The sequence below is a fragment of the Somniosus microcephalus genome, chromosome 2, assembly GCF_052327205.1.
Source record: "Somniosus microcephalus isolate GS21.2 chromosome 2, FLI_Smic_1.0, whole genome shotgun sequence".
Taxonomy (NCBI): Eukaryota; Metazoa; Chordata; class Chondrichthyes; order Squaliformes; family Somniosidae; genus Somniosus; species Somniosus microcephalus.
Genome location: NC_140988.1, coordinates 228929928 through 228953486, shown reverse-complemented (window position 1 = coordinate 228953486; position 23559 = coordinate 228929928). Strand labels below are relative to the sequence as shown.

Below are 23559 nucleotides of genomic sequence, written 5' to 3'. Positions count from 1 at the left end.
TAGTTCCCTTATCTAGATCATTAATGTATATTGTGAATAGCTGGGGTCCAAGGACCGATCCCTGCGGTACCCCACTAGTCACTGTCAGCCACTCCGAAAAAGACCCATTAATTCCTACTCTGCTTTCTGTCCGCCAACCAGTTCTCTATCCAAGTCAATACCTTGCCCCCAATCCCATGTGCCTTAACTTTACACGCTAATCTCTTATGCGGGACCTTATCGAAAGCCTTTTGAAAGTCCAAATCTACTGGTTCTCCCTCATCTATTTTCCCCAGTTACATCCTCAAAAAATTCCAGTAGATTAGTCAAGCACGATTTACCTTTTGTAAATCCATGTTGACTTTGTCCGATCCTGTCACTGTTTTCCAAGTGCTCAGCTATTACATCCTTTAATGGACTCTAGCATTTTCCCCACTACCGATGTCAGGCTTACCAGTCTGTAATTCCCCGTTTTCTCTCTACACTCATCTTTATGTCCACTGGAGTGCACAGACCTCTGTTTAACTTCTCATCCAAAAGACAGCACCTCCAATAGTACAGCACTGCACTGAAGTGTCAGCCTAGATTTTGTGCTCAAGTGGGACTTGAACCCCCAACCGTCTGACTCCGGAAAGTGTGCTTCCCACAGGCGCCACAGCTGACACACATTAGAAATATTTACATTAGGAAAGGTTAGGCTCAAAGATTAAGCTACAGTTCATTTAACAATCTGCAACCAGAAGTGAATTTAAAAAGAGTACCAAAAGTACTCAAACTAAAACCTATTTGCCTATAATTTCCTCAACTATAGTGTTGCTTCAAAAAAAGTCGAGTAACTTGGGTCACTTGCACTAGATTAGATGGCATTCAGTTAAAGCAAGGTGACCAACCTGACTTGTTACCTTGAACTTGCTTTAAATCCATTCAACAGAACACTGGCAACATCCAGGTTATGCATGGGTTCATTCATAATCAGATAGTGAAGCTAAATTCAGTCACATCTTCTGCCATATACCCTGCACTCTCGAACCATAGCTACCTACCATGCCCAATGCACTCGGTCATCCATACAAAGCTGGACTGAAGAACCAGTGGTTTACTTACCATATAGCAAGTAAAACGTGTTACTCTGCCAGTGCGCTCATATGGAAGGAACCATTGCTAGTAACCTTATTTTCCCACTTGCCTGAGGAGGCTGAACAAATGTTTAATAGCAGCAAGAAACTACAACAGAATACAAGGTTTAACAGTGTGCAAAGATTTTACTGCTACCCAAACTGAATGATCTCCAGCTGGTGATGTTTCACGTTTGAAACAGGATTGGTTATTGGAAATATTAAAAGCTGAGGACTCACTTTTCCACTGCAACTTAAGCAAATAGTTGGCCCATAGAACAACTGATCAAGACACCACTTAGTTTCGGCCTCCTCCTAAAACTGGGATAGTGGACAAATTGAACATCCTCCCTTGAACTGAACTGAACAGGCACCCAGCGAACAGGAGGAACCTCGGTTTAAGGTTTAACTGCTTCATAGTTCCGACGCCTATGAAGTCTCAAATCTCGGTGCCTAAGCTCAGTTTAATTCCCAGTGATTATAGTTCCCGTCTCGATTATTATGGAGTACCGATGGACAATTGAGTAATCATGGTCGCAGGAATATGAAATCAAAAACGCAAGTAATGGAAACTAGAACGTTTCCGTTAAGTGTTTAACCCAGGGCTGTTCAATAATTAGTTGGATATAGAGACCCTGTAAACGTATCTAAAGGTAATGCCCGATTTCAAGTGACGGCAAGAGAAATTTAACGTGCTTTTTACATACTTTATTTTCTTCAGCTTTGTTCGATCGTTTAAAGAAACCAAAAGACAAAAATAAAGTAGCTTCCTGCGTTTCATTAACTTTTGAGTCCTAGCAGGAATCAACGCTACCATGGAAATCAAATGATGTATTTGAAGCTGAAAGTGCTGTCACAGGAGAGCCGTTTGCCTTTGCATCTCCCACACAGATCCTGGCGATGTGGTCTCTTTGGGTCAACGTGACGCATTTTGATAGGACATGTACATCTCGTCTGTTTGCAGGTCTGATGGGCAGGAAAAAACAAGTCTCACTGTACGGATGCTGGATACTCCTCAGTAAACGTCTACACAGGCGACGTGCTTCCTGCGCTACTTACTTGACAGGTGATGCCCTCGACACGGTAAGGGTTGTAGGCCTTCTCGCAGGTTCTGCAAAACTGCTTAAAGTAGACCTGTCGGACGAGAAGATTCGTGATGCAGACGATTCTCAAGAGATTACATATAAAAATATAATTTTTACACTTGCCTTGTTAGTGCCTTGTACACACCAAACGTAAGCACTCTCCCAGCGAGCGTTACAGTCTTTGCAATGGAAGTATCCGTACTTCTGCTCTAGGAACTAAAGCGAAAGTTTAAAAGCGTTTAGGACTCATCAGCAATCCAAACACGGTGGAAAACTGCAAGGTCTAACCGATCGAGGTGATGCTCATTAGTAATACACAAAACCCGAGCAGTCACTACTACTTTACAAGTAAAGATTTTCCCCGCGTACATTTTAAAATAAGCTTTAAGAGTCAGAATGGAGCTGCAAGTCATCCAGGTTTGCATAAGAGTTTATTAATTTTCTATTAGTGGAAGGTGGGTGAAGCTGGCACCATGGCATATGTCCCTAGTCAGCACCATGTAACAAGGCAAGGGTTATGCCACTGAAGCGTTCCTGGTACTACCCGTGCCTAACGAGGGTTTAAACTCTGGGCCTAGAGTTTCCCCAGGGCTCCTTCCCATCTCTAGCCAAAATGTTCAGGTTTTGCCAATTGTTTAATGGCAAGTGATGATCGTGGGGGGGGGGGGGGGGGGGAAAGGGGTGCTCACCACACGAGAAGCTATTTAGATTTTTAAGTAGTTTGCTTTGGAGGTTAGTTTGATGGGTTATCAAGCGCATCATATCCCACTGCAGTGACTTGCAGTTAATTACAATAACTAGGAGAATTTTACATATCTTCCATAAAAAATCAGGATAATTGTTAATGTCCGATTATTTCCGTATATGGCTCGGTGTCAAACGGTGTTCGATAACGCCGTGAAGCGCCGAGGGACGTTTTACTAAGTTAAAAGCGCTATATAAACAAGCTGTTGTAGGATCCACTATAAAATCCATTGGCAATTTAAATTGGAAATTCGTTGTTTCAACAAACTCCACTGAGGTACGTTGCCAATTGTCCTTTCCGACTTCAGGTTACCATCACTGCCATAGCAGTTAGACAAGGAAATGGACGTTATGTAATTTAGTACTCGAACATGTGGGACGGGTTCAAACGTCGAGGAAATTAAGTTCTCACCTGAAATCTTAAGCGTTTCTCGCTTTTGGCAGTGTTGGTGATCGGATTTTCGGTGTCTTGCGCTTTCTCATTTTCCATTGTCCCTTTCTCATTTTCCATTGTCCCTTCAGGCTCTTCAGTTGTCCCTTGACCATCCACGGTTGTAGTTCCTTTCTCCTCAGATTCCTCAACAGGCTCTGATACCGCTTCCTCCTTTAGATCTTTCTCCACCGCAGACTCGCTCTCTTCTTCCTGCAGAGGTTTCTCTTGTGGTTCTTTGGAATCTTGTTTTCCAGCACCCCAACCTCCCTTATAGATGAAGGTATTTAGATTGGGTGACAGGATAGGAGAGTAGATGGCCATGGTCCTCCGGAACCGGACATTCTGGGGCATACTAGCCGGGCTCCCTTGGACTTGATTCTGTGAAGCCCGGCGCTTGAATGTTCCCCTCCGCCTCGTAGTCATCATCAGTAGTGTCCTGGGACCCAAAGAACATTGCACAGACGCATCAGTTTTGGGGTTAACCTGGACTCCAACATCTTTCGTGTTTGCTTTTCTCACTCGTGGGGTTAGGTTTGGATTCACCTGAGATAATATGGCCTTGAGCTGAGCTCGTTGATAGTTGTCGAAATATTCGCCAGGGTCCCCATAGTTGCTCAGGTAATTCCGCTGTCTCCAACTAGAACTTTTTGGTCGGTTGCTTATGTATTGGTAAGAATAAGGATTATACGGTGAGTAAATATAATCAAACTCATCTTCACCTAAGGTAGCCATCATTTTAGGCTGAGGTACTACACCCGTTACTTTATTTAAATAGTCCACCCAACCAGTTAATTGCAAAGTTCCCACTGGTTAAATCAATTACATCAATTTGTTTAACAAGCTCCACTCACAGCTTTTATTAGCAATGAGCGAACAAAACATTGCAATTAGAATGGAAACAGCTCTGAACGATACAGTGTACTCTTTTTGGTGGCTCAGAAAATTCTAGAGAAAATTGTATTTAGAAATATTGTATATGAACATAGATCATGTCTCCTTGAAGTTATTCATGAAACACCAACAGGTTAACAGGTAGTGAATATCGATACACAGCTCTGTCTTGACATGTTAAAGATTATCATTATTTACACTGCGCCCAACGGATTACAAACTAGTTGACATTTTTACTCAAACTGCTCATTAAATCGCTTTAATTAATTTTGAAATTCATCAATTATGAAATTCGTCAATTATACTCATTCCCCAAAAACACGAAAACTGGATTGAACAAAGCACGTGACAATGCCGATTACCCCATTTAAGGGTTTAATGGCCAGCAGCTGTCCGTCATAGAGCTTTTGTTAGCCCATTACGGTTTACATTTTCTTGCAGTCGTGTTTCACATTTGCGTAGTAGGTTCCATCGTAATGGTGCGTTGTTCACTCATATTCATAGTTCCATAGGCCGAATCACTAATCTCTTCCTCCTTGAGTGTCTTATACGAAATGTCCGTGTCATCATCCTGGCCTGGCGGCTCCTGCTTGTGTAACACATCTCTTCTGTAGATTTTATATCCCAAAACAAAAAGGGCAGCTTCTGTAGCTTGGAATAAAGCGTAGAGTAGCGGGAACATGTAGATGCCGCCAATTATCCGGGGAGGGAAGGCTAATTTCAGGATGGCTGTACAGAGTTGGACATTTTGACATCCGGTCTCCAAGGAAACTGTCCTCTTGCAGTTAGGAGGCAGTTTGAAGAGAGTGCCCAGACCATAACCAGCAGCATATCCAGCGAGCGGCATCAGCAGAGCCACAATGTACACAGAAGCTGGGATAGTGGCTAGAAGATCAGGTCCCAGCATAGTGCCAGTGAGGATGAAGAGGATTATTAGAGTAACCATCAAGGACCACAGGGAAACCTAGACAAGGAAGATTTTTTTTTTAATGAAATTGTTTTCGCCATGTGTAAAATCTATTTCTATTATTAGTTTAAATATTTTCACATCCCATTTTCTAAAATAAAAACAAATTGTGTACATTTGGACTCGTAATTGTGGCACAGATGTTTCAATATGTTGTGAGGGAGAAGTCATTAACATCACACTCAATATGGTTGTAAAATGGTCCTATCAGCCGTAACCCCAGAAGTCACTGTAGAAATGTCAGTTCCAAGAAATTTGCTGGATGCTAAATGTAGAGTTATATCGGATAATTCGCTGAATGTCAAACAAGAAACAATACATAGGCACATCAAGATAGGGTTCCAACCGATGGTTCAGAAAATTCTAAATTTACATTATTTATAACAAAAGAAAAAACTGTAAAAGTTCAAAATCTGTGCAAGGATGCACACCTGAAACATTAACCTCAGGAAAAATAATGTAATCCATTTAAGTGGAAAGCCATACAGCAAACTACTCTGACGGAGTAAAGCTAACTCTAGGGGTGAGCGAGAACCTGTCAGGTCAGAATAAGGTGGAATTCTATAAAATAGTAAGGGATATGTGAAAAGAGGGGATTTTAACCAACCAAATAAAACTTCTTTCAAAATCTGAGGTAGTAATCATAATGCAGGACTGATTCAAGTGAAGCCGCACAAGGCAATGCACATCTTGACTTAGTAATGGTGAGTGGCCCAGATAACACATTACGCAGGCAAGGGGAGTCATAGATGGATGATGCCAATCACAGAATAAAGTTTAATAGGATTTGGTATACATTGATGTCAAAGACCAACAACCAGGCCTGCTATTTTAAAAAGCCCAACTTCAAGCGAATGAGTGAAGTACTTAAACAAATAGGAGAGATTGTTTAACAACACTTCAGCTGAGGATAGATCAAAAATCAAATGGGGGTGGCTTTCAGTTTGTGTGCTAACAGTCATTTTATTATTGGGGAAGAGGGGAGGTTGGGAAATCCAGCAGCTTCTCTGTGACGCCAAGCGTAAATAGACCATTAAAGGGCTAAGAGGCAGTCCTGGGGAGGGGAGAAATCGAGGAACTGGCAGTGGATGGAAGATTTTTGTGGGGCCAGGAGGAGCATTCGTAGTACTGGAAAATTGCATCCGACACTGCTCGCCTGTTTGCCGGCCTGCTCCATAATTGAGGTGATCCGGAGGAATTCTGATTCTGTCCTGGAATTATCTGAACTTTACAGTCCTAACTTGATGATCTTGACAAAATGGGACAGTTTCTTATAAGGTTAAAACCCTGCACACATCTCCAAACATAACCTTTACACTGGGACGTTTGAGGTTACAATTTGTTTAAACCGTGTTGAAAATGCAATGCATCCAATTATGAAACCTCAGTCGTACAACTGTTTACACATATTCGTGTTCACATAAATAGTGGAAAGGAAATTGATCTATATTTATAATTGTCGATTTAATCTATTCATTTCCCCATTTCTATTGCTATGTTACAAAAAAATTGAGGATTTCAGTCCTGTGGGTTACTGGGAAGTATTTACTTGGGCCACATTTAATCTTTGTGCTTCAAGGTTTTTAAAATGGAGTATAATATTTCTACTCACTACAAACTGATGGCAATATTTACCAGATTTTCTAATGGTGAGAATTGAGGCAAATTATAAATCTTATAACACAATAATGGAATAGGAAATAACAAAGATATACAATTACCAAATGGTGTAGTCAAATAAACACTTCACAGTAACATTCAGAACTGAAACTTGCAATTGCAGTGCTTTAGAAAAAGCAGAAGTTCCATTTACCATATGTGGAAGTAGAATGGTTTAAAAGTCTCCAAGCCAAAGTTTCACCCAAGTAGTCACTTCACAGTCCGAGAGCTTTGGGTTCAGATCACTGTTGCAGTGCGCTGACCTGAATATCTGTTTCACTTGTTATTTCCAGTAATCTCTGGCCAGGATAACACTGCTCAAAGACACGTGAGTTGTGATGTATCTTTGTTTTCTACAATAATTTTATATATAAATTATTAAGATAAAATAGTGTTGTGAGATCTTTAGCATCTACCGGAATCACAGGAACAGTTAGACAGTGCCCCAGTTTAACATTTTATCCAAAGGACTGGACCACCAACTGCACTGGAAGATCAGCATAGATTATGTACACAAATTGATAATGGGGCTTGAATCCACAACCATCTGAATCAGAGGCAAGAGTGTCACCATCTGACCCAAGCTGACACTTGTACTAGTACTGTATTGGTCTTTTTGGTATTTCACAACAGTGAGAGAAGTAATAACATTACATTTGAAACTTTGCATGTATTTACAACGTTAGACTTTCACTCCAAATAATTATGATTATTTGAGACTTTATACAGGACAGATTTGAAAGGGTTAAATTACAGTTGTAGTCATTGAAATAATGTAAGGTTGCAGTTATACTACCACTCTTGTGTTGATGCAACATGGTTTTGGATGCACATTGATGAAAATGTTGCTGTATAATTTGGGAATTATATTCTGCAATGACTTCTGAACACACCAAAGGAAAGTGGGTATGAACCCTTCTCTAAGATGCAATCTCACACTACTTGGACTTCAGCAAGGTGAGTACAACTCCAGTCAGGTGTGAAGACATGTTTAAAAAGGTCTGTTGGCTCCCCTAGGCACTTTATAAACCTAGTATGGAGTGTTTTTAATATGACAAAGCAAATGGTATGGCCCACTCTTTCCTAAATTAAGGATTAGCTTTTGAGAAGTATTGCACCTTCATCCAAGCATGCATGTGCATAGTTCCCTCCTGGGAGACAGAGTGTGAGAGGCAACTGGCAGTATAACTCCAGTTTTTCCAGCTGTACTTTGCAATCTATGGCTACTAGTGTCAGACCTGTAGTGTGGTATAAACACAGCCTACAGATTTGGATCGAAAAAGTAGTTCAATGGCAAAAGAACAGCCAAAGGTAAATTGGAGGGCATTGCTTTCCTCAATGGGTAAATATTAAGAATAGATTATTATATAGAAGATAGGAGCAGGAGTAGGCCATTCGGCCCCTCGAGTCTGCTCCGCCATTTAATGAGATCATGGCTGATCATCCAAATTCAGTACCCTGTCCCTGCTTTCTCCCCATATCCCTTGATCCCTTTAGCCTTAAGAAATATATCAAACTCCTTCTTGAATATATTTAATGAATTGGCCTCAACTGCCTTTTGTGGTAGAGAATTCCACAGGTTCACCACTCTCTGGGTGAAGATATTATTATGGATATACTTCATTTCAAAAGGGCAATTGTTACTCTTTAGTGGCTATTTACAGCACAGGATTGGCACATAGGCAGGAATTCTCTTATATTGGGATGTGGTGTTATACGAGTCTTGTGATCAATTTGGTTGGATCCCACAGCTCAGCAAAGGAACAATGCTGGAAACACTCAGCAGGCCAGGCAGCGTCTGCAGAGAGAACAGGCCAGTTAACATTTCGGGTCCGGACCCTTCTTTAAAACTGTTTTTGAAGAGGGGTTCACACCCAAAACATTAACCGGCCTTCGCTCCACAGATGCTGCCTGACCTGCTGAGTGTTTCCAGCAGATCCTGATTTTTATTTCAGATCACCAGCATCTGTTGTTTTCATGTTTTTTGTTCTTAATGTTCAGTGCGTGAGCTGAGCTCCTTCGATAGAGCTGTAAGAGTTCAATTATTGTAAGATCTTAATTATTTGTCCTGTTAGTTATGTTTTGCTAATCACACATGAAGAGACTGGAGCCTCGGTGCGTCAATTTCGATTGGCAATATATTGAAAAGGAAAATCTATAAAAACGCGCGAGCAAAACCCATTAAAACCGTTTATTTCTTTAGTTAGAAGATCTTAATAAGGAAATAAATGTCCATGTAATTGTGCTGGCTGGACGAATATGGGCTAATGGGGTCTGCTGGGGGTGAGTTGATTATCTTCAATCTGATAACAGATCTGCTCCGAGTCAAGCCTTTAACTGCAGGCATCCCAGACTGTGCATTTTAAAACAATATTTTATGCTTTTGTTAGTTTTCACATGGTCAGATCATCTTTACTGACCCCGATTCATGTTTGACTTTCATTCAATTGACTACAATATGTGCTTTACTCAGAAGAAAGAAAAGCTGCCTGATTCTTGACCTTAGCTGATCTTCGTTGAGCAAACAAAAGTGAGGATGTTTTGGATCAGTCTCGACAAGTTTACACAAGGGACAGACACTGCTCGTCCGCCCATTCCGGTCACCGTACCTTCAGAAGAATGTCTGCTGCTCTGTTGTATCTGTATCTGATGAAGACCCCCAGCCCTATCGGGATCAAAGTGCTGCACAGGGTGAGGGTTATCGCCCCAAAGGGCATGAGCTGAACCACAGGAGTATTAATCCAGGCTCGGCTGTAAATCCACAGGCACAAGGGCATCAGCAGCAGGGCCAGCAGTGTGGAGGAGATGGTCATGATTATACTGTAAAAGGGAAAGGACAAACAGATCAGACCAAACTCTGCACCAGAGAGAGCTCAGCACCACACCAGCCCACCGCGGCTCATTCACTATTTCTCCAGGACCATTCCCGATACAGCCTTTAGCCCGGTCTCCCGGACACAGAAGCTCCGCTCTTGTTCCCCAGACCAGGTTCCAGTTATTGGGAGATGCCAGAGGTAGATTGTACCAGTTTAAACCATTAGCTGATGGTACAAGGACTAGGGGACACAGATTTAAGGTTTTGGGCAAGAGATACAGGGGGGATGCGAGGGTAAACTTTTTTACGCAGCGATCCGACGGAAGTGGTGGAAGCAGAGCCACTCAATGTTTTCAAGGGGAGACTGGATAGGCACTTGAGGGAAATAAACATACAGGGCTACGGAGATAGAGCGGGGAATGGGACTGACTGGATCGCTCTACAGAGAGCCGGCATGGACACGATGGGCCGAAAGGCCTCCTTCTGTGCCGTTATGACTGTATGAACACTCAGTTACCGATGGGACCCGATGGGCTCGGCCACCTGCTGCCGGCTCCTCTCCCCCTCTTGTTCCGGCCCCATGCCCCGCTCCCGCACACTATTCCGCTCCTTATTCTAAGGTACAATCTTGGGGTGTTTTTAACTTTTCAGTTCCGTTGCTTTGGCTCCGTTTAATCCGAGCGATCTGATTAAATGGAGCGGGAGTTAATATAAATGACCGGCTGACTCGCTCCAGGCTAGTTAAGACGCCTCTAAGACTGGGGAGTCTGCAGCAGGAGTTAGTTACCTGAGGTTCATTTCGCCGTTGACCAGGAGAGACATGATGTTGGAGAGGTTCCCACCCGGGCAGCAGCCACAGAGCAGCACGGCGATGGCAGCCACTTCATTGAGAGAGAAGACCAGGGCCAAGAGGAAGGCCACCAAAGGCATGATGACAAACTGCGAGATGGCAGCCAGCAGAACCCCTACCGGCCTCCTGAGGTGATCTCCAAGGTGGTTGATCTCCACTGTGCAGCCCAGGCCCAACATGGTGAAGCACAGGATCGCCCCCACCAACACATTGAGGCCGTGGTTTAGGGCAGAGTCCCAAAAAGGTATGGCGGGGTCAACAGGGGAGAGTTCACCAGGGGTAACATCGCGCAGAGTCGAAGCTTCTTGGGTCCAGAGGCTGGAGCCTTCCACAGTTGTCTGACTGGTGAAGCCTACAGCAGTGCTGTTATAGAAGTCAGTGAGATTAGAAATATCCGGGAGAGCTGATGGGACCCAAGTAACATTTTCTATTAAAGTATAGTTCTCCATCTCGAGGAGCCCAGGGTCTGTCCGTGGCCTCTGTCTGGTTATATTGAAGGTGACACACTCCCTGCTTCTTTCCAAGAAGCTCTCTGCCTTGGATACAACACACGCTCCCGGGTACACTCAAGGTGCATTTATACCAGTTCGGTGCAATCTACTTTCCCGTGGACCCATCGATCGATGGTTTCTTCCAGTGGGAGCTTATTGGAGAGTAGGCAGCCTTCGACCCTGTTAAATATCAGCGCCACAAGTCTGATTAGCATCTTCTTAAAGAGAGGATGTTAATCTCTCAGCACAGGGTTTTCTAGTTACTGATTCCATTATCGCTGTGTTCTGTTTTGTATTTATTACTTTCAGGTTTCCATTTCTGGAATTAAGTACAGCAGTTACGGTTCGGTGAGAAATACACAGAATTGAGAAACACGCCAACAAATTACTAATGGTATCTGTCAATTCTATTTTTATACAGGATTTCTTTAAGACCTATCAAATGCAAGTTATGTTTTAAAGAGAGGCAGTGGGACAAACGTAACTTTTATTTTCCTTATATTCCATGTAACGTGTAGTGTACATGTGTAGGAAGTGCTGATACGCTGTCTCTGTGTGTAAGAAGAGAGTCCGGATTGTAAGGTTTGGTTGAGGTGATGGAAGCTGGTCACTGAAGTTCTCCAGCGCCCCGTTACATCTGCTGATCTCCAGCTCCTTCCGTAGTCTGGAACGCACTAGTTAACCCTACAATCCTGTAAGGGCACAAACCCACACCCTATTTGTAAAAAGTTAGATTTCAACTACAGAAAACGGATTTCTTTTCCAGGAAGTAATTCTTTTTCTCCCAATGTAAATGTATTTCCCGTCCTTTGGTCTGCCTCCCCCGATACTCACATGACAAACTGCCCCGGGGTCTTTCTTTAACAGGCACCACAGTGCAAGCAGTGACTGGATCTGGATCTGCTGGAGTCGTTCTGCCAGACCTGGGCCCTGACAATAAATCCCCAAAAAACCAAAGTCCTTGTGTTCCAGCAAAGATCCAGACATCAGGGACCCAAAATAAATTTCAAACTAGGAACAACCAAAATTGAACAAACCACTAACTACACATACTTGGGCTTAAAAATCAGTTCTACGGGAAATTTTCATCTGGCTGTGAATGAACTGAAAGAGAAAGCAAGAAGGGCTTTCTATGCCATTAAAAAATCAATCCAAATAGAAATCCCAATTAGCATTTGGCTCAAAAAATTTTAAATCAGTAATTGAACCAATTGCACTCTATGGCAGTGAGGTGTGGGGACCGCTAACACAACAAGAATTTGCAAAATGGGACAAACACCCAATTGAGATCCTACATGCAGAATTCTGTAAAAGTATCCTCCGGACTCAAAGGAAAACCGTAAACAATGCATGCAGGGCAGAACTAGGCCAATATCCATTAATAATCACTATCCAAAAAAGAGCCACCAAATTTTGGAAACACCTAAAAATGAGCAACCCCCACTGCTATCATTACGAAGCCCTGAAATGCCAAGAGAGGACCATAAAGAAGAATACCCTCAGTCAACTAGTCCTGGGACTCAGTGAAGTAACTACTAACAATAACCAGCCCCTTAAAGAGACAGCGTAACACAAAGAATTCGACCCAACACAATCGTCACTAAGCAAAAGGAAAAATATCTGTCATATTGGGCAGAAACAACAAAAACCCAAAACAAACTCAATTGCTACTTGGCCCTAAACAGACAATACCTGACCATGGTAAAGGATAGCAAACTGAGAAAAACCTTGACAATGTACAGACTTAGTGAACATAGCCTGGCGATCGAAAAAGGTAGACACAGGCAGACCCGGCTACCAAGAGAGGACAGGATATGCTCTCACTGCAGTCAGGGAGTGGTGGAGACAGAGATGCACTTCCTCACAGCTTGTAGAAAATATCAGGGCATAAGGGAGAATTTCTACCCAAAACTCACAAAAATATGCCCGGAATTCAGAAATTTGAATGACGACCAAAAACTCCCATACCTACTAGGGGAAGAGAGAAATTGTGTAACCTTAGCGGCACACTATGTTACAGCTTGCCATAAACAGAGGGACAACCACTAAATATAAAAGAGTATATACAAATTATATGAATGTATATTTATATACTCAGGGATATATCTGTTTATACACTGTATGGATAGATCTGTATTTTTTGTGTTCAACCATGAATGTTTTTCGATGCTTTGGCAACATAAGATGTACCTTGTCATGCCAATAAAGCGATTTGAATTGAATTGAATTGACTGGGAGAGATACTGCACTTGCCGAAGCCCAGCTGACTCTCGAGTTCTCCCACTAGTTCTTCGGGAAGACACCGAGTGTGGGCTCAGTGCTTCCCCGTTACTCATGGCGATGAGGAATTCCGTTTTCCGCTTCTATCCTTCAAACAGTACATTTACTTAAATAATAAGTCATTGAACTTCAAGGTGATTAATGATATGTGAAGCGCTTTCAGCCGTTTCTGAGACGGCATTTACAATTTGAGTATGGATGAAAAGCGGGAGGAAAGTTGTTTAAATCCAGAGTCAAGGCTCCGTGTGACTCCAGATTGAAGGGAAGCAAGACTCATGGAAAGAAAAACATAGACTTGCATCCATAGAGCATCTTACCAGGAGCTCCCAGACACAATGGCCTAGAAATTCACTAGCCTTAGCGCCGCTTTTGAGGCGCTAGAGGGACTAGCGCCAGAGTTATGGCCAGTTAAAAAATTCCCTGGGGCCCTAAATCGGCGTTGCACCGGTAGCGCTGCGCCGGCACCGATGACGTCATCGGTGTGCGCAGCGTCCCGGTTGCCGTGGTAACCCGCCCGAACTCCGAAATTGAGTTGCGGCCGCCTCGCCCGTGGCAGCCGCAAGCAACGTTCTGGCAGAGGTGCCTTACTCCAGTTTGCGCCGGCGCATTAAAGGCCCCGCGGCGGCCGGCCACTTTCCCGCCGGCCGCCTGGACGCAGCTCCCTCCCCGGACTTCTCCCCCCCCCCCCCCCCCGGAACAGATGCAAGCCCGGCACTTGTCCGAGGTGCCGGGCTCATTTTTAAGCTGATTTGCGCGGGCCACGGCCGGGTGCAGGCAGCTCCTCCTTAACGGGAGGAGGAGGCCTGCACGTCCCCAGCCTGCCGCACCGCATCGGGTGCCGCAGCGCCGGAATTGCGGCGCGAAACGGCAGTTAGCGCCGATGTACCGCCGCAAAGACCCTTCAGTAGCGCCGGCAGCCGTTTGGGCGCGGCGCCACTGAATTTTTGGCGCACGCAGGGGACTTAGCGCCGGCACTAACTTCCGGCGCTAAAGCCCTGGCTAAGCCAAAACCCAATTTCTAGGCCAATGAACGGTGCGGTGACACTTGCTCTGATTTTGCTGCGAGGTCAGGTGAAGCGCTTCACACCAAAGACGTCCACAAAATGCAATGAGGCTTAAAAAAGCAGCCGCGACAAGCTCCTTTTAATGAAACAAAGCCGCAAAGAATTCCGGTTAGCTCCAAATCTGCTTCTAATTTTCTATTATGGCCATTTATTTCAAATATTTTTAAATAGTAAGTGTTGACATCGGAGTTACTGGTTTGAAAGGGTTACCGAGCCTAACACCGAAATGGACGTGCAATAGCCCTAGGGATACCGATGTTCTCTACTAATGTTAATTCAGTCCCTCATGTAGTTCAGTAACTCCACCGAGGTAGTAGTGTCCTCAATTATCTCATTAGTACTTAAAGCTTTAACAAAAATATTTTAAAACAATAATGGAAATCGAACACAATAACATGATAATTTTATTCAACATTTTATTAAGTGACACTGAGAATATATTTTCCCATTTCACGCGCCCTGTGTCAAGTACTCCCAGGGCAGGCAAAGTAGGAGTCAATTACAGAGTAAAATCCTCTTCAATCATATGTTTTAGCCCCAACTGCAGGAAAGCTCCCTGCAGCGTGTCAATGTGAGATTTTCCACTTCCTATAAACTCTCATCCTATGGCCTTTCACAATGCCATCGCCAAGTCTAGTGCCAGCTAGTGGCAGTTTTGCGCTGTGAGCTCTTGCCTATTAGAAACTGCGTTGAGACTGACGCAAGACTCTTATCACCAGCAGCAAAGGAGAGAGTTTGTTCCAGCAGTCGCAACTGGCTTTGACTCCATGCCCCGGAGCTGAAAGGTTTATATAGCGCCTTTCACGACCACCGGACTTCCCAAAGCGCCTTACAGCCAATGAAGTACTTTTGAAGTGTAGTCACTGTTGTAATGTGGGAAACGCAGCAACCAATTTGTGCACAGCAAGCTCCCATAAACAGCAATGTGATAATGACCAGATAATATTGGCCCAGAAATTCGGGTCGGGGGCTTCCCGCAGGTGCAAGCCCCCGACCTGCACTTACCTTGCGCGCCGGCCGTTGAGCTGTAGGGCCCCGTGGAATTCCAATCCTGGGCCTGGCCCAGCTGCCGGCACGCAGTGCTTGCGTATCCCAGGGGCACAGTTAGTTCGATGCATCCCCTGGGATCACGTGGGCCATGGGGAGCCAATCGGAGCAGGGAATGCTCCATTCATAAGTCTTGACAGGAAGTGCTGTCAAGACTTATAAATACTACGGCCCCAAAATAGCACTAAACCTTCAAATAATTTTTTTTTAATCAAATTTTTAAAATAAACTATAAATTACATGAAATAACTATTTTAAACAATAATTTAAATTTTTGAAAAAAATAATTTTATATTCTAACGGGGCTAAAAATAAACTTATCTTGCTTTAAAGTATTTAAAAATAATAAACCAGTGGAAAAAATGTATTAATTTTAATTAATTCACCACTTACCTTGTAAAAAGCAGGCCTTACGCCTGCTTTTTACAATTCTAAATTCTGCAGACTTACCCTCACAGAAAAACCTGTAAAAAAAACCTAAGTTTGATGCGCACGCGCAGCCTCCCCTGCGCACGCGTTCGACCTCTGAACCCCTGCTTTCAGAGGAACGGAAGTGCCGGTTTCCCACGCATGCGGAGTGCATGCAGGAAACCAGCACTTCCATCGGGCCTACGGGTGAGTACCCCGTGCGTACTCACCCGTGGAGACCTGAATTTCTGTTTTAGTGATGGTGATTGAGGGATAAATATTGGCCAGGACACTGGGGATAACTCACCTACTCTTCTTCACAATATTGGCATAGGATCTTTTACGTCCACCTGAGAGGGCAGACGGGGCCTCGGTTTAATGTCTCATCCGAAAGTATGCTAGTCCACTGCAATTTTTAATAAGAGTCCAAATGATGCACCACCGTGATAAAGTTTAAACTTTCCATGTCACTATCGGCAACCCCTGCCCTTCTAACTCCGCTTTACTACTTGCTGCCCACTCCTTCTGCTCTACTTTTCCAGGCTGATCTTTCAGCCACAGGACCCTGTTTTCTGGAATCCCCATTGTTCTACACCTCTCTCTGCTTTAAGCCTATCTCTTTGACCATGCACTCCGGCCCCTGGAGATTATCTTTACTATTTCAAAAATTAAAATCAACAGGAAATTGTTTGTAGTTTTATTAACGTGAGCTTGAGTGTTAAAATCTTTATTGGCAGCTTTGAAGACCTTATTCACACAAAGATTTAATTAACAAGTTATTGCTCTCTTTTTACTTCCATCTCTCTTCACTTTTCCTCACATTCTACACCTCCTTCCCACTGGCACAATGACTTATCTCTGCCATGCAGAGGTCTGAGACCTGGAGGATGGGTGAGTTGGCAACTTGAGCATATCTTTATAGGACTCTATCTATGATGCTCTTTATTGGTTAGTGAAGGAGGCACCTAAATTTTACCTCCATCCCATTGATATGCTGGCTTATCTCTGTTTAGCATCTTGCTCAATAACAGTATCTGAGAACTTGTCATCCTGACATCCAGGAGAATAGGAACATAGGAATTGCTAGACAAAAAAAGACCAAGGTCCATCTAATTCGCCTTCCACCATCCTGGTAGTCATATAATACCACGATAATGGAGTTGTTGACCAATCATAGCAATCAATCTCTATCAATTAGTCTACAACAGACCCAGACATGATATGAGGGAAACCCCAGTGGTAGAGAGCTTTGGGAACCATAGGTCCAAAGTCACCCGTTCCTCCCACTAAGTGTGGACCTAAATCTAAGAGTGAAAACCCATCAAGGCTGGGATCTGAAGCCAGGTGAAGCACCCACCTGCCAGATTTTTTGATTACCGTTCGGCTGCCATTATTCTAATGCAAACAGCCAGTAGACTCGAGTTATGCTTCGGCTGCATTTAGCTGTGGGTGATAATAAGCTCTGAAGTTACAGCTGTTGTTTTGATACACACTTGAAACAACACTGCATCAGAGCAAAAGTAGTAGTTCAGTGGCAACGACAAATAATAGAACTTCCAGTCGCCATACTAAACATTAAATATTCAGGGATAAGTGTGCATTGAGGTCAGCAAATACCTCTACAATTAACACAGATAACACATGCAAAGGAGATCATGGCTACAATCCCACACACGTGGTTACAATGACATTCGTTCAATTCCTGATCACAATCTTTATTGTTGCAATACTTCCTATTTCAGCAGGTGTCAACAAAAGGTGCAGTATTGTATAACTCACAACCTGAACACATGTAAGCACAAATGGGGAATATTCCCTCTGTTTGCTGCCCATAGCAATTTTTTTTTTAGTCGCAGTGTACAATTTGTCTACATATAGTCAGCAGGGGAAGTTCCTTGTATCAGCCATTAAAATAAATCCTAATTCCACTTCTGGCCTAACCACATAGCATGAACGGAACTGGTGACACCTGCCTTGACACCGCTGCCTGGCAAAGAAGTGAAAATTAATACACTGAACACGGTAAGAGGTAAGGAAACTGTTGTGTCTGTGTGTTGATAGAGACACTGAAGACAGGAGTTGATTTGATAGGTGTTTACTAAACAAAGTCTGGAGGGGAACTAACGGATACAACACAATACTCAGGCTTATATAGCCGAGTGGCCATTACCGGCATTACAGTACACATGGGGCTCTTAAAGGCACATACACTACAGAAACTCTGATTTCTCTCTCTCTCTCTGCCTCTGATCTCTATCTTACTCTCTATACTGGTCCTACGGGTGCGACTGCCTGATCGTCTGGTTCTGCAAGATGTTCGGAATGAACCTCCTGCCCACGCAAGAGAACAGGTTTCCATGTTTAGTAAAGTGAGTGCGCTCTGGAGTCAGTTCTTAGGCTGTCTCACATCATTGAGATATCACAAACTGTAAGACATATGCCTGAGCACTTGATCAGTAACATCTTAACTCTAAGCTGTATTCATGTCTTGGAGCACACTCACTATGCATCATCCGACAGGGAACACAATTCTTCATTTTTTCTAATATATGGCAGACAGAAAGCAAAGAGTTGGAATAAACGGGTCCTTTTCCGAGTGGCAGGCAGTGACTAGTGGGGTACCGCAGGGATCGGTCCTTGGACCCCAGCTATTTACAATATATATTAATGATCTAGACAAGGGAACTAGATGTAATATCTCCAAATTTGCAGACGACACAAAGCTGGGTGGGCGTGTGTGCTGTGAGGAGGATGTCGAGAAACTCCAGGATGATTTGGACATGTTGGGTGATTGGGCAGAAACATGGCAGATGCAATATAACGTGGATAAATGTGAGGTTGTCCACTTTGGTGGCAAAAACAGGAAGGCAGATTATTATCTAAATGGCAATAGATTGGGAGAAGGGGAAGTGCAACGAGACCTAGGTGTCCTTGTGCACCAGTCGCTGAAGGTAAGCATGTAGGTGCAGCAGGCGGTTAAGAAGGCAAATGGTATGTTGGCCTTCGTAGCGAGAGGGTTTGAGTACAGGAACAAGGATGTCTTGCTGCAGTTGTACAGGGCCTTGGTGAGACCACATCTTGAGTATTGTGTGCAGTTTTGGTCGCCTTATCTGAGGAAGGATGTTCTTGCCATGGAAGGAGTTCAGCGAAGATTCACCAGGCTGATACCTGGGATGGCAGGAATGACGTATGAGGAGAGATTGGGTTGATTGGGCTTGTACTTGCTGGAGTTTAGAAGAATGAGAGGTGATCTCATTGAAACTTATAAAATTCTGACAGGACTGGACAGACTAGATGCAGGAAGGATGTTCCTGATGGTTGAGGAGTCCAGAACCAGGGGACACAGTCTAAGGATAAGGGGTAGGCCATTTAGGACAGAAATGGGGAGGAATTTCTTCACCCAGAGAGTGGTGAACCTGTGGAACTCTCTACCACAGAAGGTGGTGGAGGCCGGTTCATTAAATATATTCAAGAAGGAGTTGGATATATTTCTTAAGGCTAAAGGGATCAAGGGGTATGGGGAGAAAGCAGGGACTGGGTACTGAATTTGGATGATCAGCCATGATCGCATTGAATGGCGGAGCAGGCTCGAGGGGCCGAATAGCCTACTCCTGCTCCTATCTGCTATGTCTATGTTTCTATACACACAAAATACCAATATTCAACTAGCAGACTTTCAGCAACAGAGTCTTGATTTGCTTGGGAGAAAACACAGTAATGGGCATTTGTATACAGAATCTCTCAAAGTGCTTCACAGGGGGAAATGGAGGACATCAATATATTTTAAAAGACTAAATATTGAATATCTTGTTTTCTCCTTTTTTTAGTTTACAGAATGAAGGTCCTCCTTGTGTTTTCCGGAATCCTCTTTGTAGTCCAAGGTAAGCAGATCATATGCATCATCCACACTGGTAATGACACTGGGATGACAGTGGGATGACACTCAGATGCCCATTTATTATGACTGGTTGAAGGGAACTCCTAAAATGCAAGGGAAAAAAACTCCTTAAATTTGCTTTCACTTAGGGGTGAATTGGGAGCCTTTGCGCCTCCCGTTAGTGCCCCCGAACAGGGCGCAAATGGCTTTGCAACCGGGCACGACGCTGACATTGACTCCTGCATATTGAATAAAATCTAATGGATAAATCTCAGCTGTACCCTCTTATAGATCACGGAACAAGATCCTGACATTGCAACACCAGTAATGAAAGAATAACATTGTTTATTAATTATTTCAAAATGATAATCCTGTTTCTTATATATTTATAGTATGAATTCCTTAACCACCTCGAATGATCTCTATCAGTCTATCTTTCTCTCTAAATACCCTCTCCCTTAAAAATAAACAAAACAAAACATTAGACAGTTAATTTCTTGAGGAGGCTAATAATGTAATTAGAATGTGATGTACAACCAGGGAACTAACAGGAGGAAGAAGCTCTGATTAAGATTCGCATCCTCAACTGCTGATACTGAGCTACCAAACTGCATTTGTAGACAGGCTCTGTGAGGCTCTTATGTAACTCACTAAGTGACCCCTATGTATCTGTCCTTGTCATTGTAGGAGTGGGTGATACAGGGTGCTGTGAGGTGCCTCTCACCTCCAACAACAAGTGCGAGGAGATAATGGACTTCTTTGTCACTAAGATTGAGACCATCCATTCAGCTGCCTCTGCCGCTTATCTCCGTTTCCCTAGCCCACCAAACCAAACTTCCCCTAAGGTTCCCCTCTGCCCTAGCCCTGAACACACATCTTTCTCCAGTTTCTCTCCTATCTCCCCTCATGACCTCTCTGAGCTCAACTTGTCCATGAGACGCACCTCCTGCTCCCTCGACCCTATTCCCACCAAACTGCTGACCACTCAATTTACTTTCCTGGCCCCCATGTTAGCTGATATTGTTAATGGTTCTCTCTCCTCAGGTACTGTATCTCACCTGTTCAAATCTGCCATCATCATCCCTCTCCTCCAAAAGCCCACCCTTGACCCCTCTGTCCTTGCAAACTACCACCCCATCTCCAAACTCCTTTTCCTCTCCAAAATCCTTGAACGTGTTGTTGTCTCCCAAATCTGTATAAATATCTTTCCCGCAACTCCATGTTTGAATCCCTCCAATCAGGTTTCCACCCCTGCCACAGTACTGAAATGGCCCTTATCAAAGTCACAAATGGCATTCTATGTGACTGTGACTCATCCTTCTCAACATGTCTGCAGCCTTTGATACAGTTGACCACACCATTCTCCTTCAACACCTCTCCTCCATCATCCAGCCCTCGCCTGGTTCCATTTTTATCTACCCAGCCATAGTCACCTGCAATGGCTCCTCTTCCCGCTCCTGCACGGTTACCTCTGGAGTCCCCTAAGGATCTATCCTTGGTCCTCTCCTATTTCTCACCTACATGCTGCCCCTTGGCGACATCATTCGAAAACACAGCATCAGGTTCCACATGTATGCTGATGCCACCCAGCTCCAACTTGCAACCTTTCTTGACCCCTCCACTGTCTCTGATCTGTCATGCATGCTTGTCTATCCAGTAGTGGATGAGCAGATATTTCCCCCAATTAAATATTGGGAAGACTGACTTCGGTCCCCGCCACAAACCTCGTTCCCTAGCCACCGACTCCATCCCTCTCCTTGGTCATTATCTGTGGCTGAACCAGACCTTGGTGTTGTATTTGACCCCGAGATGAGCTTCAGGCCACACATCTACTCCATCACCAAGACCACCTATTTCCACCACCGTAACATTGCCCATCTCCACCTCGACCTCAGCTCATCTGCTGCTGAAACCCTTCAGTCAGTCAGTCAGTCAGTCAGTCAGTCAGTCAGTCAGTCAGTCAGTCAGTCAGTCAGTCAGTCAGTCAGTCAGTCAGTCAGTCAGTCAGTCAGTCAGTGTCAGTCAGTGTCAGTCAGTCAGTCAGTCAGTGTGTCAGTCAACTTTATTGTCATTGTTAGTGCACAAGTGCAGTACAACGAAATGTAGGCTTGCGGCTCCTGAGAGTGTACATTTAGATTAAGACATTTAAACATTCAACATTCATTTGGCTTGTAATTCATTAACATAAACATAATAAAGTGCATTGGCAGATGTGCAGGCTTTAGAGTTTATTTGTGGAGTTCAGTAGGATGACAGCCCTGGGAAAGAAGCTGTTCCTAAATCTGGTCGTTCGGGTGCGAATGCATCTGTAGCGTCTTCCAGATGGCAGGAGGGTTTGCCTTGCCGACCTCCCACCTACCACCCTCTGTAAATTTGAGCTCATCCAAAACTCTGCTGCCCCTATCCTAACGCACCAAGTCCCAATCACTCATCACCCCTGTGCTCACTGACCTACATTGGCTCCGGGTTCAGCAATGCCTTGACTTTAAAATTCTCATCCTTGTTTTAAAATCCCTCCCTATCTCTGCAACCTCCTCCAGCCCTACAACCCTCCGTGATCTCTGCGCTCCTCCAATTCTGGCCTCTTGTGCATCTCCGATTTTAATCATTCCACCATTGGCAGCTATGCCTTCAGCTGCCTAGGCTCTAAGCTCTGGAATTCCCTCCTTAAACCTCTTTGCCTCTAAGAACATAATAAGAACATAAGAACATAAGAAGTAGGAGCAGGACATACAGCCCCTCGGGCCTGCTCCGCCATTCAATAGGATCATGGCTGATCCGAACCTAGACTCACATCCACTTCACTGCCCGCTCCCCGTAACCCCTAATTCCCTTATCAGCTAGGAAACTGTCTATCTCCGTTTTAAATTTATTTAATGTCGCAGCTTCCACAGCTCTCTGGGGTAGCAAATTCCATAAATTTACTACCCTCTGAGTGAAGAAGTTTCTCCTCATCTCAGTTTTGAAAGGGTAGCCCCTTATTCTAAGATTATGCCCCCTAGTTCTAGTCTCACCCATCAGTGGAAACATCCTCCCCGCATCCACCCGATCAAGCCCCCTCACAATCTTATATGTTTCGATAAAATCGCCTCTCATTCTTCTGAATTCCAATGAGTAGAGTCCCAACCTACTCAACCTTTCCTCATAAGTCAACCCCCTCATCTCCGGAATCAACCGAGTGAACCTTCTCTGAACTGCCTCGAGAGCAAGTATATCTTTTCTTAAATATGGAAACCAAAACTGTACGCAGTATTCCAGGTGTGGCCTCACCAGTACCCTGTACAACTGAAGCAAGACTTCCCTGCTTTTATACTCCATCCCCCTTGCAATAAAAGCCAAGATTCCATTGGCCTTCCTGATCACCTGCTGTACTTGCATACTAACCTTCTGTGTTTCATGCACCAGGACCCCCAGATCCCTTTGTACTGTAGCACTTTGCAGTTTCTCTCCATTTAGATAATAACTTGCTCTTTGATTGTTTCTGCCAAAGTGCATAACCTCACACTTTCCAACATTATATTCCATCTGCCAAATTTCTGCCCACTCACTTAGTCTGTCTATGTCCTTTTGCAGGTTTTTTATGTCCTCCTCACTCACTGCTTTCCCTCCCATCTTTGTATCGTCGGCAAACTTGGATATGTTGCACTTGGTCCCCTCCTCCAAATCGTTAATATAGATTGTAAAGAGTTGGGGTCCCAGCACTGACCCCTGCGGAACACCACTAGTTACTGATTGCCAACCCGAGAATGAACCATTTATCCCAACTCTCTGTATTCTGTTAGATAGCCAATCTTCCACCCATGCCAGTATATTACCCCCAATCCCGTGATTTTTTATCTTGTGCAGTAATCTTT

General features: G+C 44.0%; 3 protein-coding genes across 7 annotated transcripts in view; 1 reads left to right on the top strand and 2 right to left on the bottom strand.

Annotated features, from left to right (window-relative positions):
• Positions 1 to 1787: 1787 nt before the first annotated feature.
• Positions 1788 to 4141, bottom strand: zar1 (zygote arrest 1). 3 transcript variants are annotated; one of them, XM_085969912.1, is made up of 4 exons: positions 3336 to 4141; positions 2325 to 2395; positions 2154 to 2228; positions 1788 to 2060 (listed from the first exon to the last, which is right to left on the bottom strand). In XM_085969912.1, exons 1-4 carry the CDS (start codon positions 4089 to 4091, stop codon positions 1889 to 1891), a joined length of 1074 nt encoding a protein of 357 aa, XP_085826038.1. In that variant the 5' UTR covers positions 4092 to 4141; the 3' UTR covers positions 1788 to 1888. The 3 variants fall into 3 exon arrangements, with proteins under 3 accessions (XP_085826038.1, XP_085826039.1, XP_085826040.1); XM_085969913.1 differs by having other exon boundaries at positions 2303 to 2395; positions 3336 to 4139; XM_085969914.1 differs by lacking the exon at positions 2325 to 2395.
• Positions 4142 to 4233: 92 nt separating this feature from the next.
• Positions 4234 to 11011, bottom strand: slc10a4 (solute carrier family 10 member 4). Its single transcript, XM_085969918.1, has 3 exons — positions 10476 to 11011; positions 9483 to 9693; positions 4234 to 5211 (listed from the first exon to the last, which is right to left on the bottom strand). The coding sequence occupies exons 1-3, from the start codon at positions 10985 to 10987 to the stop codon at positions 4696 to 4698; spliced, it is 1239 nt and encodes a 412-aa protein (XP_085826044.1). The 5' UTR covers positions 10988 to 11011; the 3' UTR covers positions 4234 to 4695.
• Positions 7083 to 23559, top strand: part of LOC147123255 (peptidoglycan recognition protein 1-like) — a 37752-nt gene continuing 21275 nt past the window's right edge. The window contains exons 1-3 of one of the 3 annotated variants that reach the window (XM_085969916.1): positions 7083 to 7201; positions 17777 to 17857; positions 19656 to 19709. In XM_085969916.1, coding sequence (XP_085826042.1) covers positions 19664 to 19709 — 46 coding nt within the window. In that variant the 5' untranslated portion in view covers positions 7083 to 7201; positions 17777 to 17857; positions 19656 to 19663. Of the gene's footprint in view, positions 7202 to 17776; positions 17858 to 19655; positions 19710 to 23559 lie in introns of those variants that run through there. The other 2 variants (XM_085969915.1, XM_085969917.1) reach the window with 2 other exon arrangements.

What these genes read in the sequence shown, in the direction of transcription:
- zar1 (XM_085969912.1), bottom strand. Translation starts at nt 4,091, where the DNA reads ATGATGGCTACCTTAGGTGAAGATGAGTTTGATTATATTTACTCACCG. An exon ending in AGAAACGCTTAAGATTTCAG is followed by an intron (nt 2,396 to 3,335) that starts GTGAGAACTTAA and finishes CTTTCGCTTTAG; the next exon opens with TTCCTAGAGCAGAAGTACGG. An exon ending in TGGGAGAGTGCTTACGTTTG is followed by an intron (nt 2,229 to 2,324) that starts GTGTGTACAAGG and finishes CTCGTCCGACAG; the next exon opens with GTCTACTTTAAGCAGTTTTG.
- slc10a4 (XM_085969918.1), bottom strand. Translation starts at nt 10,987, where the DNA reads ATGGAGAACTATACTTTAATAGAAAATGTTACTTGGGTCCCATCAGCT. An exon ending in AACGGCGAAATGAACCTCAG is followed by an intron (nt 9,694 to 10,475) that starts GTAACTAACTCC and finishes TCCCTTTTACAG; the next exon opens with TATAATCATGACCATCTCCT. An exon ending in CAGCAGACATTCTTCTGAAG is followed by an intron (nt 5,212 to 9,482) that starts GTACGGTGACCG and finishes TTCCTTGTCTAG; the next exon opens with GTTTCCCTGTGGTCCTTGAT.